The following is a 23,005-nucleotide window of genomic DNA, read 5'->3' as shown; positions in this document are numbered from 1 at the left end:
TTTAATCTGAAGATTATATCTTTCAGCCACTCTTAACACTCTCTCTAAATTCGCTATACCTTCCACCTCGTTTAATGACGGGATAATGATATCATCTATATACACTATGATCGTACCATCTTGAATAAGCTCTCTATATATTGAAAATACAAATCTTGAAAACACAGCAGGGGAATTGGAAATACTAAACGGCACATACATAAATTCGTATTGACCATTATGGGTCACAAACGAAGTAGATTTCCGAGATTCCTCATCAACGGGTACGTGAAAAAAACCATTCCTCAAGTCTAACGTAGTAAAAATCTTAGCGGATTGTAACTTGTGTACAACATCATCGATTAAGACCATTGGAAAATTGTCCCTCATTATTTTGGGCACAACAACAATTGGAGATGCATACTCTGATGTACTTGGTCTTACAATACCATCACGTAACCACTCTTCTACCTATTGCTCTACAAAGCGTTGATCATCGTACGACAAACGACGAGGTCGCTGATATATTGGAACATCATCAGAAAGAATTATCTTCATACTAATTGGCGAAGCTTCCTGTCTTTTCGGACTATAACTCTTAACAATATTCCCAACTAAATTCGCCATATCCTTTGGTAGATGCGATAAATCATACTCACTATTAAATTCATCTATTACCACGGTGAAGCAAAATAATTCAAACTCATCCAACGACTCCTGTTGACTCCTTAGACGTCTGCACACTACCTTTTTTCATTATGTCATTACTAATGGCAGCCGGATAAACAAAATTTTTAGCAACGTAAAATTTCATGTCAAAATCGTTATCATCTATTCTGACCACTCTATGGAAATAGCCTATTGTCGTCAAAGTATAATCTTCTGCGGTAATGAAATTTTTCTCCTCTAACGTCATCTCAATCTCACCTAAACATTGGAAAACATCAAATCTAATTATCGAAATATCACTTCCGGAATCTACAATAGCTGAGAATTTCAACCATTAATCTCAATGCTCTTGAAATTCCGATTTGCCGTAGATTTAACTTCCCCTGTGATGTCCTCGAAAGTTTTGACCATACATGTATTATTCGTTTCCGTTTTTACGTTCTGCTGTTTTCTTTGGTCCTTACACTCGAAAGATTTATGTCCCGATTTTCCACATTTGAAGCACTTAATATCCAAAGCCTTACACTCCTTCGCAAAATTACTTTCCTCTCCGCATTTATAACATTTCTTTTTCCCACTGGTAGTTGGTTTCTCCTGTTTTACCCTTTCCGATTCGAATAATCCTTTCGAGGTTGATGCCTGCTGATCGGATCTTCGAATCTTCTCGTACGTCCTAAGTTTATCCTTTAAATCTTCGATATCCCTAGACTGATAAATCTTTGCAACTGACTCCAACCTACTGCCTCAGCATTATCTTCAAAATCTTCTATCCAGTTGGAAACCTCAATATTGTCAGTGCCACTAAAAGGTGTTAACGAATCCTCTATGTCCCGTAACGTTGTAATGTACATTTTTGACAAAATGTAAAATTTTATATTTATGTTATGGTTAACAGATTTATTTTATTTACATCTGTGTGTACGTTTACTTTACCTTTGAATGTAACATACCATCACTAATGATATTAACCTAGGTTGGTGTCTAGGGTAATAAAGGTAACCTATGTAAGTTACATTGGTTAATCGACTGGGATGTTATATGAGTTTTTTTTTCTCATTTTTGTTATTCTGTTTCTCTAAGCTTTTATAGTACTTTTCCATTAAATGTTTTAATAGACTTCATCATAAGTAACCTTACAGTTGATCTTTCTTTCTCTCGTCAACCTTCAAATAACATACATCATTAAGCTTTAAAATTTCTGAAACATATCAAAATAAATTAAGAAATATAGAAATGTGCTCACATTAAGAGCAAGCTAAATTAATATTTTTTTTTAAATATTCTATACAAGGAAAAATTAACTTGTTAAATAAAATTATACAGTTCTTGGGAAAGTATCAAACTTTAGGAAGTGAAAATTAGATACGAAATAGTAAGTTTACACATCAGTCCAACATTTTCTTCCCTAACCTCATTTTCGTTGGATCACGTGAACATTATATTTCATCATCTTATATAACACAGGTTTTTTTTTGGATCTACCAACACAAATTGCTTTACCTACACTCGCCTTATTGGTGGCAAACTGGTGGCCACTGGGAGTTGTAAATTTTTAATCTAATCCTTCTAGTACTTGGAGATAGTTGAAAGGAAAATCCTCCTTCCATAAACAACGCAACACCAGCCGAATTTTCTAATACCATCGTTTATAATCAATAACCTGCAACGCCAGCTAAGTTTTTTATATTATGTGCAGTGACGGAATTATTTTGATTCAATAGTCATTACGGTTTTTGAAGCTCCAGAAGAAGAAAGAAAAAAAAAAAAACATAATTGTACTTAGAATATTTTTTTTTTTAAACAAGAACCAAAAAAAAATAATTTACAACCGATAATAATTTTCGTTATATGCATATTTACTCAATATAAATTTTTATCTTATAGAAGGCTTATAAAGCAAAATTTCTCTGCAGAATTTGCATTATAAACCTTAAATAAAATAGAAATTTGCTAGTAAATAAGGCAATTTAAATATAAGATATAATTAATGAAGAAGTGGTGAAATTTGTTAAATAATACTGAAACAAGAAAAAAAAAATCTTTCAATTACATATTTCCCACTAATAAATTCCTAAACTAAAGCGCACATCATAAAGCCGGTGATTACCTAGCCAATTAAAATACTAGTAGTTTACTTAAATTGTTAACATTAATAACTTGTGGATCGAACATCGAACTTAAAAAAAACCAAAATCAAAATAACCATCATATGCACGAACAAACATTCTCTTTACTAAAATAAATTCTTATTTATACATACAACATCAAACGCAGTGTGATCATCGAGGCCTCAATGACAACAGCAGCAACGAACTTAAAAGTGGTGAGTGTATCAAACACAATTGTATGTATTTGTCGTTTTGTTTTTTCATATAAATAGTAGAGACGCAACATAATCTTAAACATTTTATTTCTATTTGTCCAAATAGTCGTTTAAAGAAAAGCTAATGAAACATTTAAGTTTGGTTTTGTTGCTTCGAAGTTCGAACATTAATGTAAAAATAATGATTTTGATTTTTAATTTGTTTTCATCATCATAAACTTTGTTTAGAATTTAGTAATTTTGCTTTGCAGTAAAAGTCTTTTCATTGGTTAATCTTTCATTTGACTACTATGCGCTTTTCATTTTTTTTAATCTAAGGAAACTTTATAACGAAATTAGTATTTATTTTAATATGAATATAAATAAGTTTAACCATATTAACAGTCCGTTATATGTACTTGTAAAATGAATTATATTTTTTTTATTTTCCATTAAGAATTCCTCTATATACTGAAATGTTTTGAATAAATATACATTAATTATGGATTTCTAATTTAAAGAATTTGTTTCTTTCGGTGAGCGGAAAAGAACAGAGTAGTTAGCATCGATTATGGGGTTTTATGTTCATCAAATAAAGCCTATAAAGCCAAGGTAGGGTAGGGTAGAGAGGCTCAGGACTCCAATAACATCTGGAGAACCTATTTATATAATGTTAGTAATTGATTTTTTTTTTTTTGGATCTTGTTATCAAGGGGACATTTGTTATTGTATGCAGTATTTAACCAGTGTACAGTCTTTTTTCAATAAACGGGAGTCTTTAATAAAACTTTTATGTGACCAATGTATTGGAGACCAATAGAGCTTAAATAGGACACGAATCCCCCGGCCGACTGAAGTTAGCTTATAATGGCTCCCAAGTCCTCCTTTAAGTTCTGCAATAAGCACATTTTGTTAATGACTAGTCTCTAATACTTACATACATATTTCATTTCAATATGACTTAAAGTCTTTTATTGATAGCAATATGATGGTGTTTGTTACATAGAATGGCGCCCAACGTGGGGCCACAAAGAGATACACACCTTATCGGTATCGTTTAGCATTTTGATTAAAATATCAAAACATTATTAAACTTTTTGGAACTTTTTCGGATTTACAGTTTTCTGATAGTGTCAGATATCCTGTCTGTGGGTTTAAATTAATAATGTTTTCTTTTCCTGAAATTTTATTACAACATCTAGAATGTGAAAACACCTAAACATTTCTACATGCTTTCAATCTCTTTTGCTCCAAACAAATAAATAAAAAAATATTACAAATAAATCCAAACTAGTAAATTTCATCTAAATTCTAAATTTGAGAAAGATTAACGAATTATATCTTTGTGAAGGAATAATTGTAAATATTTCTCCGGAATTTTAAATATTTGATTGTGTCAGATATATTAACCGATAAGTATTTTACAATATTTTCCTTTACCAGATATCATTGTTAAATTTTCCCAGATTTTATTGCCTGGAATTCATAATTTTCTGTTGCAAAATATTTCATCAATTGTTCAATAGGTTAATTAGAAGGTCTGACTTAATTATAATCAATTTATTCAACATTAAACAGTGATGAAACTTATTTGTGATAGATGATGTGCATTTCAAACACTATAGCTAACTTTGTAACTCTATCAAATATTACACATTATATATATTTATACTCTATTCTGTTTTAATTCGCTCACCAAGGAAATAAACTAAATGAGATATACGTATTAGTTAAACTACAAAATTTTTCATTTGATTTGAGATTTTTAAAGGATTTATTCCTAATAATCTTTATAATATATCAAAATGTCTGTTGCACACAGTCCACCACCACAAGATTCTCAGTCAAGTTCTGAGTTAAATTGTCTCATATGTAAAGCTCCACTGATTCTTGATTCTCAAGAATGTTATGTAATAGTAATTTGTAATCACATCTTTCATCGCAGCTGTATTGAGTTATCCTTATCACAATCAGCTGAATGTCCCAAATGTCGAAGACCATGTGAATTAGGAGATCTTCGTAAATATAACACACATTCCTTTTCAGCTTCAAACACGAGGGCTGTAGGTGCTGATTTGAGTAACTCACAAAGTTATTCCAGTTCAAAATCTAAACCATACACCCGTAGTAAAGCCCGTGGTGCTATGGCTAAACGTTATAATACCCGAAATTTAGATACACATTTTGCAAATGAGGATAATCCTCCTGTTTCTACCGAGATAACTCCTCACAACTCCCCAACTGTTCCAAATGATTCTGAAATGCCTTTTACACCAGGTGAATCTCAGCAACGTACTTCGAATATCAATCAAAATTCACCTATTCCAGTGTCAACAAATTTCTATCGGTCAAATCGAAATATAGATTATTCAAGAATTAATCAGATGATTGAGTCTAGCATAACAAGAGCTCTTCAAAATCTTAACATTTCATCCACTAATCCAAATCAGGATCCACGTCGTCCAAATCCACAACTAGAAAGAAATTTATATTCAGAGAATACTAACCATTTAAATGCTAATAATCGTTTTGAAGAACATGTATCATTACGTTCAGAGAAAGTTACCTCAATCATTCAGAACTGGAACCTCAAGTTCGATGGTTCATCTAATGGTCTGAGTGTTGAAGAGTTCCTCTACCGTGTAAGGTCCTTAACGAGAGAAAATTTTAACGACGATTTTAATTTAATTTGTAAAAATCTCCATATACTACTCACTGGCAAAGCCAGAGACTGGTATTGGAGATACCATAAACAGGTAGACTCCATTCACTGGTCTGAATTTTGTTCTGCTTTAAGATATCAGTACAAAGATTTCCGCTCTAGTTATGATATCAGAGAAGAGGTGAGAAATCGAAAAATGAAAAATGGAGAAACTTTTGAAAACTTTTATGAAGCCGTCTGTTCTATTTTGGATAGGTTAGAAACCCCCATGCCAGAATCCGAACTTGTGGAAATTCTAGTCAGAAATCTGCGTTCAGATATTCGACACGAATTGTTGTATGTGCCAATATATTCGATTGCACATTTAAGGAAATTGGTACAAATGCGAGAGAATTTATTGGGAGAAGAGCAGTGTCGTAGAAACAGTTCTCTAAAAACAAATTCGTATTGTAATATTAGGAAAGTCGCCGATATTTCTACCAAGGAAGAAACTTCCGATGATTTTCAAGTAGATGCCATTCGTCAAGGTCACGTTTCAGTAAAATGCTGGAATTGTGATGAAATTGGACATCTATGGGAAGATTGTCTTAAAGACCGAAATATTTTCTGTTATGGCTGTGGGGCCAAAAAGGTTTATAAACCGCAGTGTGTCAATTGCGCTTCAAAAAAGTTATCCAATTCAAAAAACCAATACATTCACCAAACTTCTCATCCTCCACCGCAACCTCAAATGTAAAATCTGCTCCTTGCAGCACTTTATTCTCTAAACCAGTTAGTAATATACAAATCCTTCGTCCAGACAACATTCGTAGTTTATCCCTTGACATTCAACTTCAACCAATTCGTCCATACCATCAACGTTTACAAGACTACCTTGACAAACGAAACCAAATTTTTCATGTAGATTCAATTACCCATGGCAAATTCAAAAGACCTAAAAGATCCACTTTGAGATTACGAAATTATTTTAAACGTAGAAAATCGTTATCTAAATATATAATTTCTTCTATAATGAATAATCCCAAAGATAAGCGTTATTACGCACAAGTAAAATTTTTGAATTTCCTCGAATATGGTTTGCTAGATACTGGTGCAAACGTATCTTGCATTGGATCTAGTTTAGCTGAAACAGACTTTTCTAATTTTGATAATTTTTTTAATGTTAAAACTATTGTTAAAACCGCTGACGGGAAAGTACAGAAGACATTAGGTTATTTAATCGTAGATATCACTTTCCGAAACCAAGTTCACAAATTAAAATTGTTAATCGTCCCTTCAATATCTCAGCGTTTGATTTTAGGGATTGATTTTTGGGAAACATTCAAATTAGCGGCAGATATATTTGACTCTGCAGTTGTGTCCGATTTATCAGTCCGTTTGTCTGACAGTCCGTCTGAATTGTCTGTTTTAAAAAAATTTTCCGATGTCCAGTCCGTTAGTATCAAAAAGTCTGCAAACTCAGATGAACATACATATCCTCTAACTCCAGGTCAACATCAGCAGTTAACTGCTATAATAGAGTTATTCCCAAATTTTGAAATACACGGTCTCGGGAGAACCAGTCTAATTAGACATGAAATTGACGTAGCTGATGCTAAGCCAATTAAACAGAGGTTCTATCCGGTTTCTCCAGCAGTGGAGAAACTGATGTATCAAGAAATTGATCGCATGTTGGCCTTAGGGGTGATAGAACCTTCGTCATCACCATGGAGTTCCCCTATACGTTTGGTAGTAAAGCCAAACAAAATTCGTTTATGCTTAGATGCAAGAAAAGTCAACTTAGTGACAAAAAAGGATGCATATCCTTTACCGAGCATTGAGGGAATATTTTCTAGGCTTCCTAAAGCTAACCTGATTTCAAAGCTAGATTTGAAGGACGCGTATTGGCAAATCGCCCTTGCCAATGATTCTAAACCCATTACGGCCTTTACAGTTCCGGGAAGACCATTGTATCAATTCGTCGTAATGCCATTTGGCTTATGTAATGCGCCACAAACAATGTGCCGGCTTATTGATGAATTGATACCACCGGATTTGAAGAATTGCGTTTTTGGATACTTGGATGACCTAATTATTGTGTCAGAAGACTTTTCCTCCCATTTAGCAGTTTTAGTGCGTATTGCACAAGAATTTCGAAGGGCTAACCTTACAATTAACATTAAAAAAAGTAAATTCTGCGTGACAGAAGTGAAATACTTGGGTTTTATAATTGGAAACGGTGGAATAAAAACCGACCCAGAAAAGGTCGAATCTATACTTAAATGGCCTGTACCAAAAACTGTAAAACAAGTTCGTGGCTTTCTTGGACTTGCAGGGTGGTACAGGAGATTTATCCAAAATTTCTCTTCGTGTGTATTTCCTATTACGGAAACTCTTTCTACCAAACGAAAATTCGTCTGGACCCATGCAGCCCAAGAAGCCTTCGAAAATATTAAACTACTTTTAACTTCAGCTCCAGTATTAGAAAACCCGGACTTTTCTAAGAAATTCTACTTGCATTGCGATGCCTCTGATTACGGGATTGGAGCTGTGCTGGTTCAATTAGATGAAAATGGAGAGGAAAAACCAATAGGCTACATGTCAAAGAAACTTAATTCGTCCCAACGCAACTATAGCGTAACAGAACGTGAGTGTCTGTCGGCGATTGAGGCCATCAAGAAATTCAGATGTTACCTCGAAATGCAAGAATTCGAGGTAATAACTGATCATTCCTCTCTTCTGTGGTTAATGAAGCAACCTGATTTAACAGGAAGATTAGCCCGCTGGGCCTTAAAATTGCAATCGTTTAATTTCAGCATTAGCCACAGGAAAGGGAAAGATCACGTAGTTCCCGATGCCCTTTCACGAATTTGCCATGACGAAATCTCTGCCATTGAACTTTTAGAACCGGAAATAGATCTTAATTCAGAACATTTTAATGATAAAGACTACTTGGACCTGAAAAGACGAATAACTGAAAACCCTGCAATATACCCGGACATACGTGTAGTAGATAAATTTGTATATATCAGAACGGAACATTACACCGGAAATGAAGACCTAGACCAAAATGCCTGGAAAATGTGGGTTCCGAAAAACTTAAGGCCTCAATTAATTGCTAGAGCACACAATACCTCCATAACTGCTCACGGAGGGATGTCAAAAACTTTAGAGTGGATTAGGCGTAATTTTTTCTGGCCTGGGATTGTACAAGACGTGCGGAAGTTTGTTCGCGAATGTGAAATCTGCAAAACAACAAAATCCCCAAATATTATTTTAAAACCAGAAATGGGTCAACAAATCACCTCAATTCGTCCTTTCCAAAGACTCTTTATAGACCTATTAGGACCTTACCCCCGCAGCAAAAATGGAAATATAGGATTATTGATAGTTCTGGATCACCTCACAAAGTTTCATTGGCTTTGCCCATTAAAAAAATTTAATTCAATTGCAATAAAAAACTTCCTTTTAGGGTCCATTTTTCACACATATGGAGTCCCAGAATCCATTGTCACGGACAACGGCTCGCAATTCAAGGCCAATGATTTTGAAGCTTTTGTAACTCAACTTGGTATCAAGCACGTTTTCACGGCCGTCTATTCCCCGCAAGCTAATGCTTCCGAAAGGGTAAATCTTTAAAAGAAGATCAGCGTCTTTGGGATGAGAACATAACAGCCATAAGCTGTGCCTTAAGAAATACCTACCACAGCTCTATTAAGTGTTCACCTTACAGGGCAATATTTGGTTTTAATATGATCACTCACGGGGAATCATATGCCTTATTAAGGAACATTAATATGTTAAATGAACCAGGAGGAGATCTATCAAGAGAAGATCAACTTTCACTATTGCGTAAAGAATTGCGAAAGAATATATTTGAGGCTTATGCCACTAATAGAGATAAATATAATTTACGGACAAGACCAATATCCTTTAGTGTGGGTCAAGAAGTTTTTAGAAGGAACTTCGCCCAAAGTTCTATGGGAAAGAATTTTAATGCCAAACTGGCCCCATTATTTCTAAAGGCAAAGGTTTCAGCGAAAGTTGGTAACAATTATTATGTTTTGCAGGATTTAGAAGGTAAAAAGTTAGGAACATTTCACGCTAAGGACATTAGGCCATAAAGTTTCCTCATCATTATATTATCTAAAAGATTATAATGATGCGGTTTTGTAATGCACATTTTTGACAAAATGTAAAATTTTATATTTATGTTATGGTTAACAGATTTATTTTATTTACATCTGTGTGTACGTTTACTTTACCTTTGAATGTAACATACCATCACTAATGATATTAACCTAGGTTGGTGTCTAGGGTAATAAAGGTAACCTATGTAAGTTACATTGGTTAATCGACTGGGATGTTATATGAGTTTTTTTTTTCTCATTTTTGTTATTCTGTTTCTCTAAGCTTTTATAGTACTTTTCCATTAAATGTTTTAATAGACTTCATCATAAGTAACCTTACAGTTGATCTTTCTTTCTCTCGTCAACCTTCCAATAACATACATCATTAAGCTTTAAAATTTCTGAAACATATCAAAATAAATTAAGAAATATAGAAATGTGCTCACATTAAGAGCAAGCTAAATTAATATTTTTTTTTAAATATTCTATACAAGGAAAAATTAACTTGTTAAATAAAATTATACAGTTCTTGGGAAAGTATCAAACTTTAGGAAGTGAAAATTAGATACGAAATAGTAAGTTTACACATCAGTCCAACATTTTCTTCCCTAACCTCATTTTCGTTGGATCACGTGAACATTATATTTCATCATCTTATATAACACAGGTTTTTTTTTTGGATCTACCAACACAAATTGCTTTACCTACACTCGCCTTATTGGTGGCAAACTGGTGGCCACTGGGAGTTGTAAATTTTTAATCTAATCCTTCTAGTACTTGGAGATAGTTGAAAGGAAAATCCTCCTTCCATAAACAACGCAACACCAGCCGAATTTTCTAATACCATCGTTTATAATCAATAACCTGCAACGCCAGCTAAGTTTTTTATATTATGTGCAGTGACGGAATTATTTTGATTCAATAGTCATTACGGTTTTTGAAGCTCCAGAAGAAGAAAGAAAAAAAAAAAAAAAACATAATTGTACTTAGAATATTTTTTTTTTTAAACAAGAACCAAAAAAAAATAATTTACAACCGATAATAATTTTCGTTATATGCATATTTACTCAATATAAATTTTTATCTTATAGAAGGCTTATAAAGCAAAATTTCTCTGCAGAATTTGCATTATAAACCTTAAATAAAATAGAAATTTGCTAGTAAATAAGGCAATTTAAATATAAGATATAATTAATGAAGAAGTGGTGAAATTTGTTAAATAATACTGAAACAAGAAAAAAAAAATCTTTCAATTACATATTTCCCACTAATAAATTCCTAAACTAAAGCGCACATCATAAAGCCGGTGATTACCTAGCCAATTAAAATACTAGTAGTTTACTTAAATTGTTAACATTAATAACTTGTGGATCGAACATCGAACTTAAAAAAAACCAAAATCAAAATAACCATCATATGCACGAACAAACATTCTCTTTACTAAAATAAATTCTTATTTATACATACAACATCAAACGCAGTGTGATCATCGAGGCCTCAATGACAACAGCAGCAACGAACTTAAAAGTGGTGAGTGTATCAAACACAATTGTATGTATTTGTCGTTTTGTTTTTTCATATAAATAGTAGAGACGCAACATAATCTTAAACATTTTATTTCTATTTGTCCAAATAGTCGTTTAAAGAAAAGCTAATGAAACATTTAAGTTTGGTTTTGTTGCTTCGAAGTTCGAACATTAATGTAAAAATAATGATTTTGATTTTTAATTTGTTTTCATCATCATAAACTTTGTTTAGAATTTAGTAATTTTGCTTTGCAGTAAAAGTCTTTTCATTGGTTAATCTTTCATTTGACTACTATGCGCTTTTCATTTTTTTAATCTAAGGAAACTTTATAACGAAATTAGTATTTATTTTAATATGAATATAAATAAGTTTAACCATATTAACAGTCCGTTATATGTACTTGTAAAATGAATTATATTTTTTTTATTTTCCATTAAGAATTCCTCTATATACTGAAATGTTTTGAATAAATATACATTAATTATGGATTTCTAATTTAAAGAATTTGTTTCTTTCGGTGAGCGGAAAAGAACAGAGTAGTTAGCATCGATTATGGGGTTTTATGTTCATCAAATAAAGCCTATAAAGCCAAGGTAGGGTAGGGTAGAGAGGCTCAGGACTCCAATAACATCTGGAGAACCTATTTATATAATGTTAGTAATTGATTTTTTTTTTTGGATCTTGTTATCAAGGGGACATTTGTTATTGTATGCAGTATTTAACCAGTGTACAGTCTTTTTTCAATAAACGGGAGTCTTTAATAAAACTTTTATGTGACCAATGTATTGGAGACCAATAGAGCTTAAATAGGACACGAATCCCCCGGCCGACTGAAGTTAGCTTATAATGGCTCCCAAGTCCTCCTTTAAGTTCTGCAATAAGCACATTTTGTTAATGACTAGTCTCTAATACTTACATACATATTTCATTTCAATATGACTTAAAGTCTTTTATTGATAGCAATATGATGGTGTTTGTTACAACGTAAACACACTTCTCTCATAATTTAAATTGACTACTCCTCTTGCCGATGCAACATCGTCATATTCGGAACCTGAATCACCTGCATTAAGACTAAAATGTCCCAAGAGCCTCTCCTGCAACTCTGCTTTAAGTCCTGTGGTAGGCAAATCTAACCCTGTCAACTTTTCCTTTAATGCCTCAACAGTCAAAGCTAAAATCTCCTGTGCGTTCATTCTGTCCATTTATAATAACAATATTTATCAATATAATATACAAAATTAATATTCAAAATTCAAAAAACTTTAAAAATTATAATCACAAAATTATTTTCCAAGATGTATCAAAATTAAATTAATTCAAAGAAATTTACGGAAAAATACGTTACAACTCACACAAAAAAAAATTCCAGAAACTAACACAAAAAAAAACACATTTAATACGTTACTTCTTTTTTACACACAATTTTCAATTTGATTCTCTAGAAAAATTCCACAAAAGCAAAAAACATTTAAACTTAACGTCCAATTCTTTATCTAACTCTCTCTTTAAAATTATAGAAGATCAAATAAAAAAAATGATCACACAATTTAAAATTAAATAAAAAACAATACAACAAAAACACTTAGCTTATGGTAACTCCAATGATGATAAACACAGCAACACACACTCAACTTCTTGTCACTAGGCGATTTTTCTGCTGTTTCTTCAGGCAAAATAAGGATGGGTTTTTTTTTCTACTGGCTTGTTGCTACACATATATGTTATCTTTCTCTCCTTCAGGTTTCTCTCTTAATGCTCAATAGTTTTTTTTTTTTCTTTTTTTCATAAGTTCTTTTACATACACACAACGAGAGTTTTTTTTTTAAGTTTTAGCAAACACGATCTATTCAGTTTTTTATACACTCTTTCACTTTACACTCTTTCACGTCTTTTGTTGTTCTTTCTGTTTTATTTTTTCTCTTTAGCAACAGTCGTTACGTTTAAATTAACTATCATTTGGGGTTTTCCCCTTTTCACTTATAATTTTTTTCTTTTTGTGCAAAACACGCTCGTCAGATTCAAAATAACCGTTTTCCCTCTCTCTCTTCTTTCCATACTCGTTCAGTATATTAAAATAAACAATCCTTTGCGTTTTCACTTTTCCCCTATGTTCTAGAAGAAAATTAATGTTTCTTACATTTACAACACAGTTAAAAGTTTTTCACTAATAGCACTCAGTTATTCTGTTATATTTTATCTGCACACACATAATTCTCTGTTTAAAATCCCTAAGTTTTTTTCTTTTCTTTCTTCAAACACTCAGTTCGATTTGTATTTGCATATTTTCCATAGCACACAGTTCCAGCTTTCCATTAACACACTGTCCTGATTTATTACAAACCACTCAGCGTTGTAATTTTCCTCAAAATTCACTCAGAATTATGTTCTTTTTCTCAGTTATTCTTTTCCTTTCTTAACACACAAGTTAAAATGTCCATAAAACACTCAGTCTATTCGCTAGTATATTGTATTTTCCCTATTCACGCAAATATCTTTGTCAGTTTTCAAGATAGGATAGTGTCGTATATCTCATTTTAATCCATAAGAAACGCACTTTCTTTTGTTATATCACTTATTCAAAAATCTTAAGTTCATAAAATTGATAAAATTTGCATATCATTACAATTTTGGCACAGAGTACATTTCCTAATATATTGTATTTTCCCTATTCACGCAAATAACTTTGTCAGTTTTCAAGCTACGATAGTTTCATATACCTCATTTTAATCAATAAGAAACGCACTTTCTTTTGATATGTCACTTATTCAAAAATCATAAGTTCATAAGTTTATCAAATTTGGATATCATTACAATTTTGGTACAGAGTACATGTCTTGCACAATGTATTTTCCGTATTCACGCAAATAACTTTGTCAGTTTTCAAGCTACGATGGTTTCGTATACCTCATTTTAATCAATAAGAAACGCACTTTCTTTTGATATGTCACTTATTCAAAAATCATAAGTTCATAAGTTTATCAAATTTGGATATCATTACAATTTTGGTACAGAGTACATGTCTTGCACAATGTATTTTCCGTATTCACGCAAATAACTTTGTCAGTTTTCAAGCTACGATGGTTTCGTATACCTCATTTTAATCCACAAAATATATTTATAATTAGATATATTATAATATTTTCTTGGCATAATGTATTTTCCCTATTCACACAATTAACTTTGTCAGTTATCAAGCTACGACAGTGTCGTATACCTCAATTTAATCCATAAAAAACGCACTATCATTTGATATATCACTTATTCAAAAATCTTAAGTTCATAAAATTTATAAATTGTGCACATCATTACAATTTTGGCACAGAGTACATTTCTTAGTATATTGTATTTTCCCTATTCACGCAAATAACTTTGTCAGTTTTCAAGCAACGACACTGTCGTATACCTCATTTTAATCCATAAGAAATGCACTTTCCTTTGATATATCACTTATTCAAAAATCTTAAGCTCATAAAAATTATAAAATTTGCACATCATTACAATTTTGGCACAGAGTATATTTCTCAGTATATTGTGTTTTCCCTATTCACGCAAATAACTTTGTCAGTTTTCAAGCTACGACAGTTTGGTATACCTCATTTTAATCAACAAGAAACGCACTTTCTTTTGATATATCACTTATTCAAAAGTCTTAAGTTCATAAAATTGATAAAATTTGTATATCATTACAATTTTGGCGCAGAGTGCATTTCTTAGTATATTGTATTTTCCCTATTTACGCAAATAACTTTGTCAGTTTTCAAGCTACGACAGTTTGGTATACCTCATTTTAATCAATAAGAAACCCATTTTCTTTTGATATGTCGCTTATTCAAAAATCTTAAGTTCATAAAATTTATCAAATTTGCATATCATTACAATTTTGGTACAGAGTACATTTCCTAGTATATTGTATTTTCCCTATTCAAGCAAATATCTTTGTCAGTTTTCAAGCTAGGATAGTTTCGTTCACCTCATTTTAATCCACAAGAAATTGTGTTTTCCCTATTCACGCAAATAACTTTGTCAGTTTTCAACCTACGACAGTTTCGTATAGCTCATTTTAATCAATAAGAAACGCACTTTCTTTTGATATGTCACTTATTCAAAATTCTTAAGTCCATAAAATGGATAAAATTTGCATATCATTACAATTTTGGCACAGAGTACATTTCTTAATATATTGTATTTTCCCTATTCACGCAAATAACTTTGTCAGTTTTCAAGCTACGACAGTTTTGTATACCTCATTTTAATCAATAAAAAACGCACTTTCTTTTGATATGTCACTTATTCAAAAATCTTAAGTTCATAAAATTGATAAAATTTGCATATCATTACAATTTTAGCACAGAGTACATTTCTTAGTATGTTGTATCTTCCTAATTCACGCAAATAACTTTGTCAGTTTTCAAGCTACGACAGTTTCGTATACCTCATTTTAATCCACAAGAAACGCACTTTCTCTGAAATATCTCTTATTCAAAAATCTTAAGTTCATAAAATTTATAAAATTTGCACATCATAACAATTTTGACACAGAGTACATTTTTGGCACAATGTATTTTCCCTATTCACGAAAATAACTTTGTCAGTTTTCAAGCTACGATAGTGTCGTATACCTCATTTTGATCAATAAAAACGCACTTTCTTTTGATATGTCACTTATTCAAAAATCTTAAGTTCATAAAATTGATAAAATTTGCACATCTTTACAATTTTGGCACAGAGTACATTTCTTTGCACAATGTATTTTGCCTATTCACGCAAATAACTTTGTCAGTTTTCAAGCTACGATAGTCACGCTTTGTCAGTATTCAATCTACGACAGTTTCGTATACCTCATTTTAATCAATAAGAACCATACTTTCTTTTGATATGTCACTTATTCAAAAATCTTAAGTTCATATTTTTATCAAATTTGCATATCATTACAATTTTGGTACAGAGTACATTTCTTGGCACAATGTATTTTCCCTATTCACGCAAATAAATTTGTCAGTTTTCATTCTACGACAGTTTCGTAAACGTCATTTTAATCCATAAAAAACTTACTTTATTTTGTTATACCACTTATTCAAAAATCTTAAGTTCATAAAATTTATCAAATTTGCATATCATTACAGTTTTGGTACAGAGTATATATCTTGGCACAATGTTTCGTATACCTCATTTTAATCCATAAGAAACGCACTTTCTTTTGATATATCACTTGTTCAAAAATCTTCAGTTCATAAAATAGATCAAATTTGCATATCATTACAATTTTGGCACAGAGCACATTTCTTAGTATATTGCATTTTCCCTATTCACGCAAATAACTTTGTCAGTTTTCAAGCTACGACAGTGTCGTATACCTCATTTTAATCCACAAGAAACGCACTTTCATTTGATATATCACTTATTTAAAAATCTTAAGTTCATAAAATTGATAAAATTTGCACATCATTACAATATTGGCACAGAGTTCACTTCTTGGTATATTGTATTTTCCTTATTCACGCAATTAACTTTGTCAGTTTTCAAGCTACGACTGTTTCGTATACCTCATTTTAATCCATAAGAAACGCACTTTCTTTTGATATATCTCTTATTCAAAAACCTTGAGTTCATAAAATTGATAAAATTGGCACAGAGTACATTTCTTAGTAAATGGTATTTTCCCTATTCACGCAAATAACTTTGTCAGTTTTCAAGCTACGACAGTTTCGTATACCTCATTTCAACCAATAAGAAACGCACTTTCTTTTGATATGTCACTCATTCAAAAATTTTAAGGTCATAAATTTATCAACTTTGCATATCATTACAATTTTGGTATACCTCATTTCAATCAATAAGAAACGCACTTTCTTTTGATATGTCACTTATTCAAAAATCTTAAGTTCATAAAATTGATAAAATTTGCATATCTTTACAATTTTGGCACAGAGCACATCTCTTAGTATATTGCAATTTCCCTATTCACGCAAATAACTGTCAGTTTTCAAGCTACGACAGTTTCATATACCTCATTTTAGTCCATAAGAAACGCACTTTCTTTTGATATGTCACTTATTCAAAAATCTTAAGTTCATAAAATTTATAAAATTTGCACATCATAACAATCTTGACACAGAGTACATTTTTGGCACAATGTATTTTCCCTATTCACGAAAATAACTTTGTCAGTTTTCAAGCTACGATAGTGTGGTATACCTCATTTTGATCAATAAAAACGCACTTTCTTTTGATATGTCACTTATTCAAAAATCTTAAGTTCATAAAATTGATAAAATTTGCACATCTTTACAATTTTGGCACAGAGTACATTTCTTTGCACAATGTATTTTGCCTATTCACGCAAATAACTTTGTCAGTTTTCAAGCTACGATAGTCACGCTTTGTCAGTATTCAATCTACGACAGTTTCGTATACCTCATTTTAATCAATAAGAACCATACTTTCTTTTGATATGTCACTTATTCAAAAATCTTAAGTTCATATTTTTATCAAATTTGCATATCATTACAATTTTGGTACAGAGTACATTTCTTGGCACAATGTATTTTCCCTATTCACGCAAATAAATTTGTCAGTTTTCATTCTACGACAGTTTCGTAAACGTCATTTTAATCCATAAAAAACTTACTTTATTTTGTTATACCACTTATTCAAAAATCTTAAGTTCATAAAATTTATCAAATTTGCATATCATTACAGTTTTGGTACAGAGTATATATCTTGGCACAATGTTTCGTATACCTCATTTTAATCCATAAGAAACGCACTTTCTTTTGATATATTACTTGTTCAAAAATCTTCAGTTCATAAAATAGATCAAATTTGCATATCATTACAATTTTGGCACAGAGCACATTTCTTAGTATATTGCATTTTCCCTATTCACGCAAATAACTTTGTCAGTTTTCAAGCTACGACAGTGTCGTATACCTCATTTTAATCCACAAGAAACGCACTTTCATTTGATATATCACTTATTTAAAAATCTTAAGTTCATAAAATTGATAAAATTTGCACATCATTACAATATTGGCACAGAGTTCACTTCTTGGTATATTGTATTTTCTTTATTCACGCAAATAACTTTGTCAGTTTTCAAGCTACGACTGTTTCGTATACCTCATTTTAATCCATAAGAAACGCACTTTCTTTTGATATATCTCTTATTCAAAAACCTTGAGTTCATAAAATTGATAAAATTGGCACAGAGTACATTTCTTAGTAAATGGTATTTTCCCTATTCACGCAAATAACTTTGTCAGTTTTCAAGCTACGACAGTTTCGTATACCTCATTTCAATCAATAAGAAACGCACTTTCTTTTGATATGTCACTCATTCAAAAATTTTAAGTTCATAAATTTATCAACTTTGCATATCATTACAATTTTGGTACAGAGTACATTTCTTGGTAAATGTATTTTCCCTATTCACGCAAATAACTTTGTCAGTTTTCAAGCTACGACAGTTTCGTATACCTCATTCCAATCAATAAGAAACGCACTTTCTTTTGATATGTCACTTATTCAAAAATCTTAAGTTCATAAAATTGATAAAATTTGCATATCTTTACAATTTTGGCACAGAGCACATCTCTTAGTATATTGCAATTTCCCTATTCACGCAAATAACTTTGTCAGTTTTCAAGCTACGACAGTTTCATATACCTCATTTTAGTCCATAAGAAACGCACTTACTTTTGATATGTCACTTATTCAAAAATCTTAAGTTCATAAAATTTATCAAATATTCATATCATTACAGTTTTGGTACATTTTAATCCATAAGAAACGCACTTTCTTTTGATATACGCTTATTTAAAAATCTTAAGTTCATAAAATTGATAAAACTTGCACATCGTTACAATTTTGGCACAGAGTACATTTCTTAGTATATTGTATTTTCCCTATTCACGCAAATAACTTTGTCAGTTTTCAAGCTACGACAGTTTCGTATACCTCATTTTAATCCATAAGAAACGCACTTTCTTTTGATATGTCACTTATTCAAAAATTTTAAGTTCATAAAATTTATCAAATTTACATATCATTACAGTTTTGGTACATTTTAATCCATTAGAAACGCACTTTCTTTTGATATACGCTTATTTAAAAATCTTAAGTTCATAAAATTTATAAAATTTGCACATCATATCAATTTTGACACAGAGTGCATTTCTTAGTATATTGTATTTTCCCTATTCACGCAAATAACTTTGTCAGTTTTCAAGCTACGATAGTCACGCTTTGTCAGTATTCAATCTACGACAGTTTCGTATACCTCATTTTAATCAATAAGAACCATACTTTCTTTTGATATGTCACTTATTCAAAAAACTTAAGTTCACAAATTTGTCAAATATGAATATCATCACAATTTTGGTACAGAGTACATTTCTTGTCAGTTTTCAAGCTACGACAGTGTCGTATACCTCATTCTAATCAAAAAGAAACGTACTTTCTTTTGATATGTCACTTATTCAAAAGTCTTAAGTTCATAAAATTTATAAAATTTGCATATCATTACAATTTTGACACAAAGTACATTTCTTAGTATATTGTATTTTCCTAATTCACGCAAATAACTTTGTCAGTTTTCAAGCTACGACAGTTTCGTATACCTCATTTTAATCAATAAGAAACATACTTTCTTTTGATATATCACTTATTCGAAAATCTTAAATTCATAATATTGATAATATTTTCACATCATTACAATTTTGGCACGGAGTACTTTTCTTAGTATAATGTATTTTCCGTATTCACGCAAACAACTTTGTCAGTTTTCAAGCTACGACAGTTTCGCATACCTCATTTGAATCCATAATAAATGCAATTTCTTTTGATATATCACTTATTCAAAAACCAATATTCATAAAATTGATAAAATTTGCATATCATTACAATTTTGGCACAGAGTACCTTTCTTAGTATATTGTATTTTCCCTATTCACGCAAACAACTTTGTCAGTTTTCAAGCTACGACAGTTTCGTATACCGCATTTTGATCAATAAGAAACGCACTTTCTTTTGATATATCACTTATTTAAAAGTCTTAAGTTCATAAAATTAATAAAATTTGCACATCATTACAATTTTGGCACAGAGTACATTTCTTGGCACAATGTATTTTCCCTATTCACGCAAATAACTTTGTCAGTTTTCAAGCTACGACAGTTTCGTATACCTCATTTTAATCAATAAGAAACTCACTTTCTTTTGATATGTCACTTATTCAAAAATCTTAAGTTTATAAATTTATCAACTTTGCATATCATTACAATTTTGGTACAGAGTACATTTCTTGGTAAATGTATTTTCCCTATTCACGAAAATAACTTTGTCAGTTTTCAAGCTACGACAGTTTCGTATACCTCATTTTATTCAAAAGAAACGCACTTTCTTTTGATATGTCACTTATTCAAAAATTTTAAGTTCATAAAATTTATCAAATTTTCATATCATTACAGTTTTGGTACATTTTAATCCATAAGAAACGCACTTTCTTTTGATATACGCTTATTTAAAAATCTTAAGTTTATAAAATTGATAAAATTTGCACATCATTACAATTTTGGCACAGAGTACATTTCTTAGTATATTGTATTTTCCCTATTCACGCAAATAACTTTGTCAATTTTCAAGCTACGACAGTTTCGTTATACCTCATTTTGATCCAAAACAAATGCACTTTCTTTTGATATATCACTTATTCAAAAATCTTAAGTACATAAAATTGATAAAATTTGCATATCATTACAATATTGGCACAGAATACATTTCTTAGTATATTGTATTTTCCATATTCACGCAAATAACTTTGTGAGTTTTCAAGCTACGACAGTTTCGTATACCTCATTTTAATCAATAAGAAACGCACTTTCTTTTGATATATCACTTATTTAAAAGTCTTAAGTTCATAAAATTGATAAAATTTGCACATCATTACAATTTTGGCACAGAGTACATTTCTTGGCACAATGTATTTTCCCTATTCACGCAAATAACTTTGTCAGTTTTCAAGCTACGAGAGTTTCGTATACCTCATTTTAATCCATAAGAAACGCACTTTTTTTTGATATGTCACTTATTCAAAAATCTCAATTTCATAAAATTTATCAAATTTGCATATGATTACAATTTTGGCACAGAGTACACTTCTTGGCACAATGTATTTCCCTATTCACGCAAATAATTTTGTCAGTTTTAAAGCTATGGTAGTTTCGCATACCTCATCTAAATCCACAAGAAACGCACTTTCTTTTGATATATCACTTATTCAAAAATCTTAAGTACATAAAATTGATAAAATTTGCATATCATTACAATATTGGCACAGAATACATTTCTTAGTATATTGTATTTTCCCTATTCACGCAAATAACTTTGTGAGTTTTCAAGCTACGACAGTTTCGTATACCTCATTTTAATCAATAAGAAACGCACTTTCTTTTGATATATCACTTATTTAAAAGTCTTAAGTTCATAAAATTGATAAAATTTGCACATCATTACAATTTTGGCACAGAGTACATTTCTTGGCACAATGTATTTTCCCTATTCACGCAAATAACTTTGTCAGTTTTCAAGCTACGACAGTTTCGTATACCTCATTTTAATCAATAAGAAACTCACTTTCTTTTGATATGTCACTTATTCAAAAATCTTAAGTTCATAAATTTATCAACTTTGCATATCATTACAATTTTGGTACAGAGTAGATTTCTTGGTAAATGTATTTTCCCTATTCACGAAAATAACTTTGTCAGTTTTCAAGCTACGACAGTTTCGTATACCTCATTTTAATCAAAAGAAACGCACTTTCTTTTGATATAGCACTTATTCAAAAATCTTAGATTCATAAAATTGATAAAATTTGCACATCTTTACAATTTTGGCACAGAGTACATTTCTTAGTATTTTGTATTTTCCCTATTCACGCAAATAACTTTGTCAGTTTTCAAGCTACGATAGTTTCGTATGCCTCATTTTAATCAATAAGAAACGCGCTTTCTTTTGATATATCACTTATTCAAAAATCTTAAGTTCATAAAATTTATCATATTTGCATATCATTACAAGTTTGGTACAGAGTACATTTATGGCACAATTTATTTTCCATATTCAGGCAAATAGTTTTCAAGCTACGACAGTTTCGTATACCTCATTTTAATCCATAAGAAACGCACTTTCTTTTGATATATCACTTATTTAAAAGTCTTAAGTTCATAAAATTGATAAAATTTGCACATCATTACAATTTTGGCACAGAGTACATTTCTTGGCACTATGTATTTTCCCTATTCACGCAAATAACTTTGTCAGTTTTCAAGCTACGACAGTTTCGTATACCTCATTTTAATCAATAAGAAACGCACTTTCTTTTGATATGTCACTCATTCAAAAATTTTAAGTTCATAAATTTATCAACTTTGCATATCATTACAATTTTGGTAAAGAGTACATTTCTTGGTAAATGTATTTTCCCTATTCACGCAAATAACTTTGTCAGTTTTCAAGCTACGACAGTGTCGTTATACCTCATTTTGATCCAAAACAAATGCACTTTCTTTTGATATATCACTTATTTAAAAATCTTAAGTTCATAAAATTTATAAAATTTGCACATCATTGCAATTTTGACACAGAGTACATTTCTTGGTATATTGTATTTTCCCTATTCACGCAAATAACTTTGTCAGTTTTCAAGCTACGACAGTTTCGTATACCTCATTTTAATCCATAAGAAATGATCTT

At 30.9% G+C, this 23,005-nt stretch overlaps 1 protein-coding gene across 1 annotated transcript; it reads left to right on the top strand.

The window, feature by feature from the left end:
- Positions 1–9,388: 9,388 nt before the first annotated feature.
- On the top strand, positions 9,389–9,715 carry LOC119599841. The gene has a single exon (XM_037949748.1). It carries the CDS (start codon positions 9,389–9,391, stop codon positions 9,713–9,715), a length of 327 nt encoding a protein of 108 aa, XP_037805676.1.
- The last annotated feature ends 13,290 nt before the right edge of the window (positions 9,716–23,005 follow it).

Source organism: Lucilia sericata, unplaced genomic scaffold (genome assembly GCF_015586225.1).
Source record: "Lucilia sericata isolate MDLA Ls3-8-SP2 unplaced genomic scaffold, ASM1558622v1 Contig000091F_arrow, whole genome shotgun sequence".
NCBI lineage: Eukaryota > Metazoa > Arthropoda > Insecta > Diptera > Calliphoridae > Lucilia > Lucilia sericata.
This window is presented reverse-complemented; position numbering and strand designations above follow the sequence as displayed.

Excerpts from the sequence above, each read along its gene's own strand:
- LOC119599841 (XM_037949748.1), top strand. The coding sequence starts at position 9,389 with ATGTTAAATGAACCAGGAGGAGATCTATCAAGAGAAGATCAACTTTCA.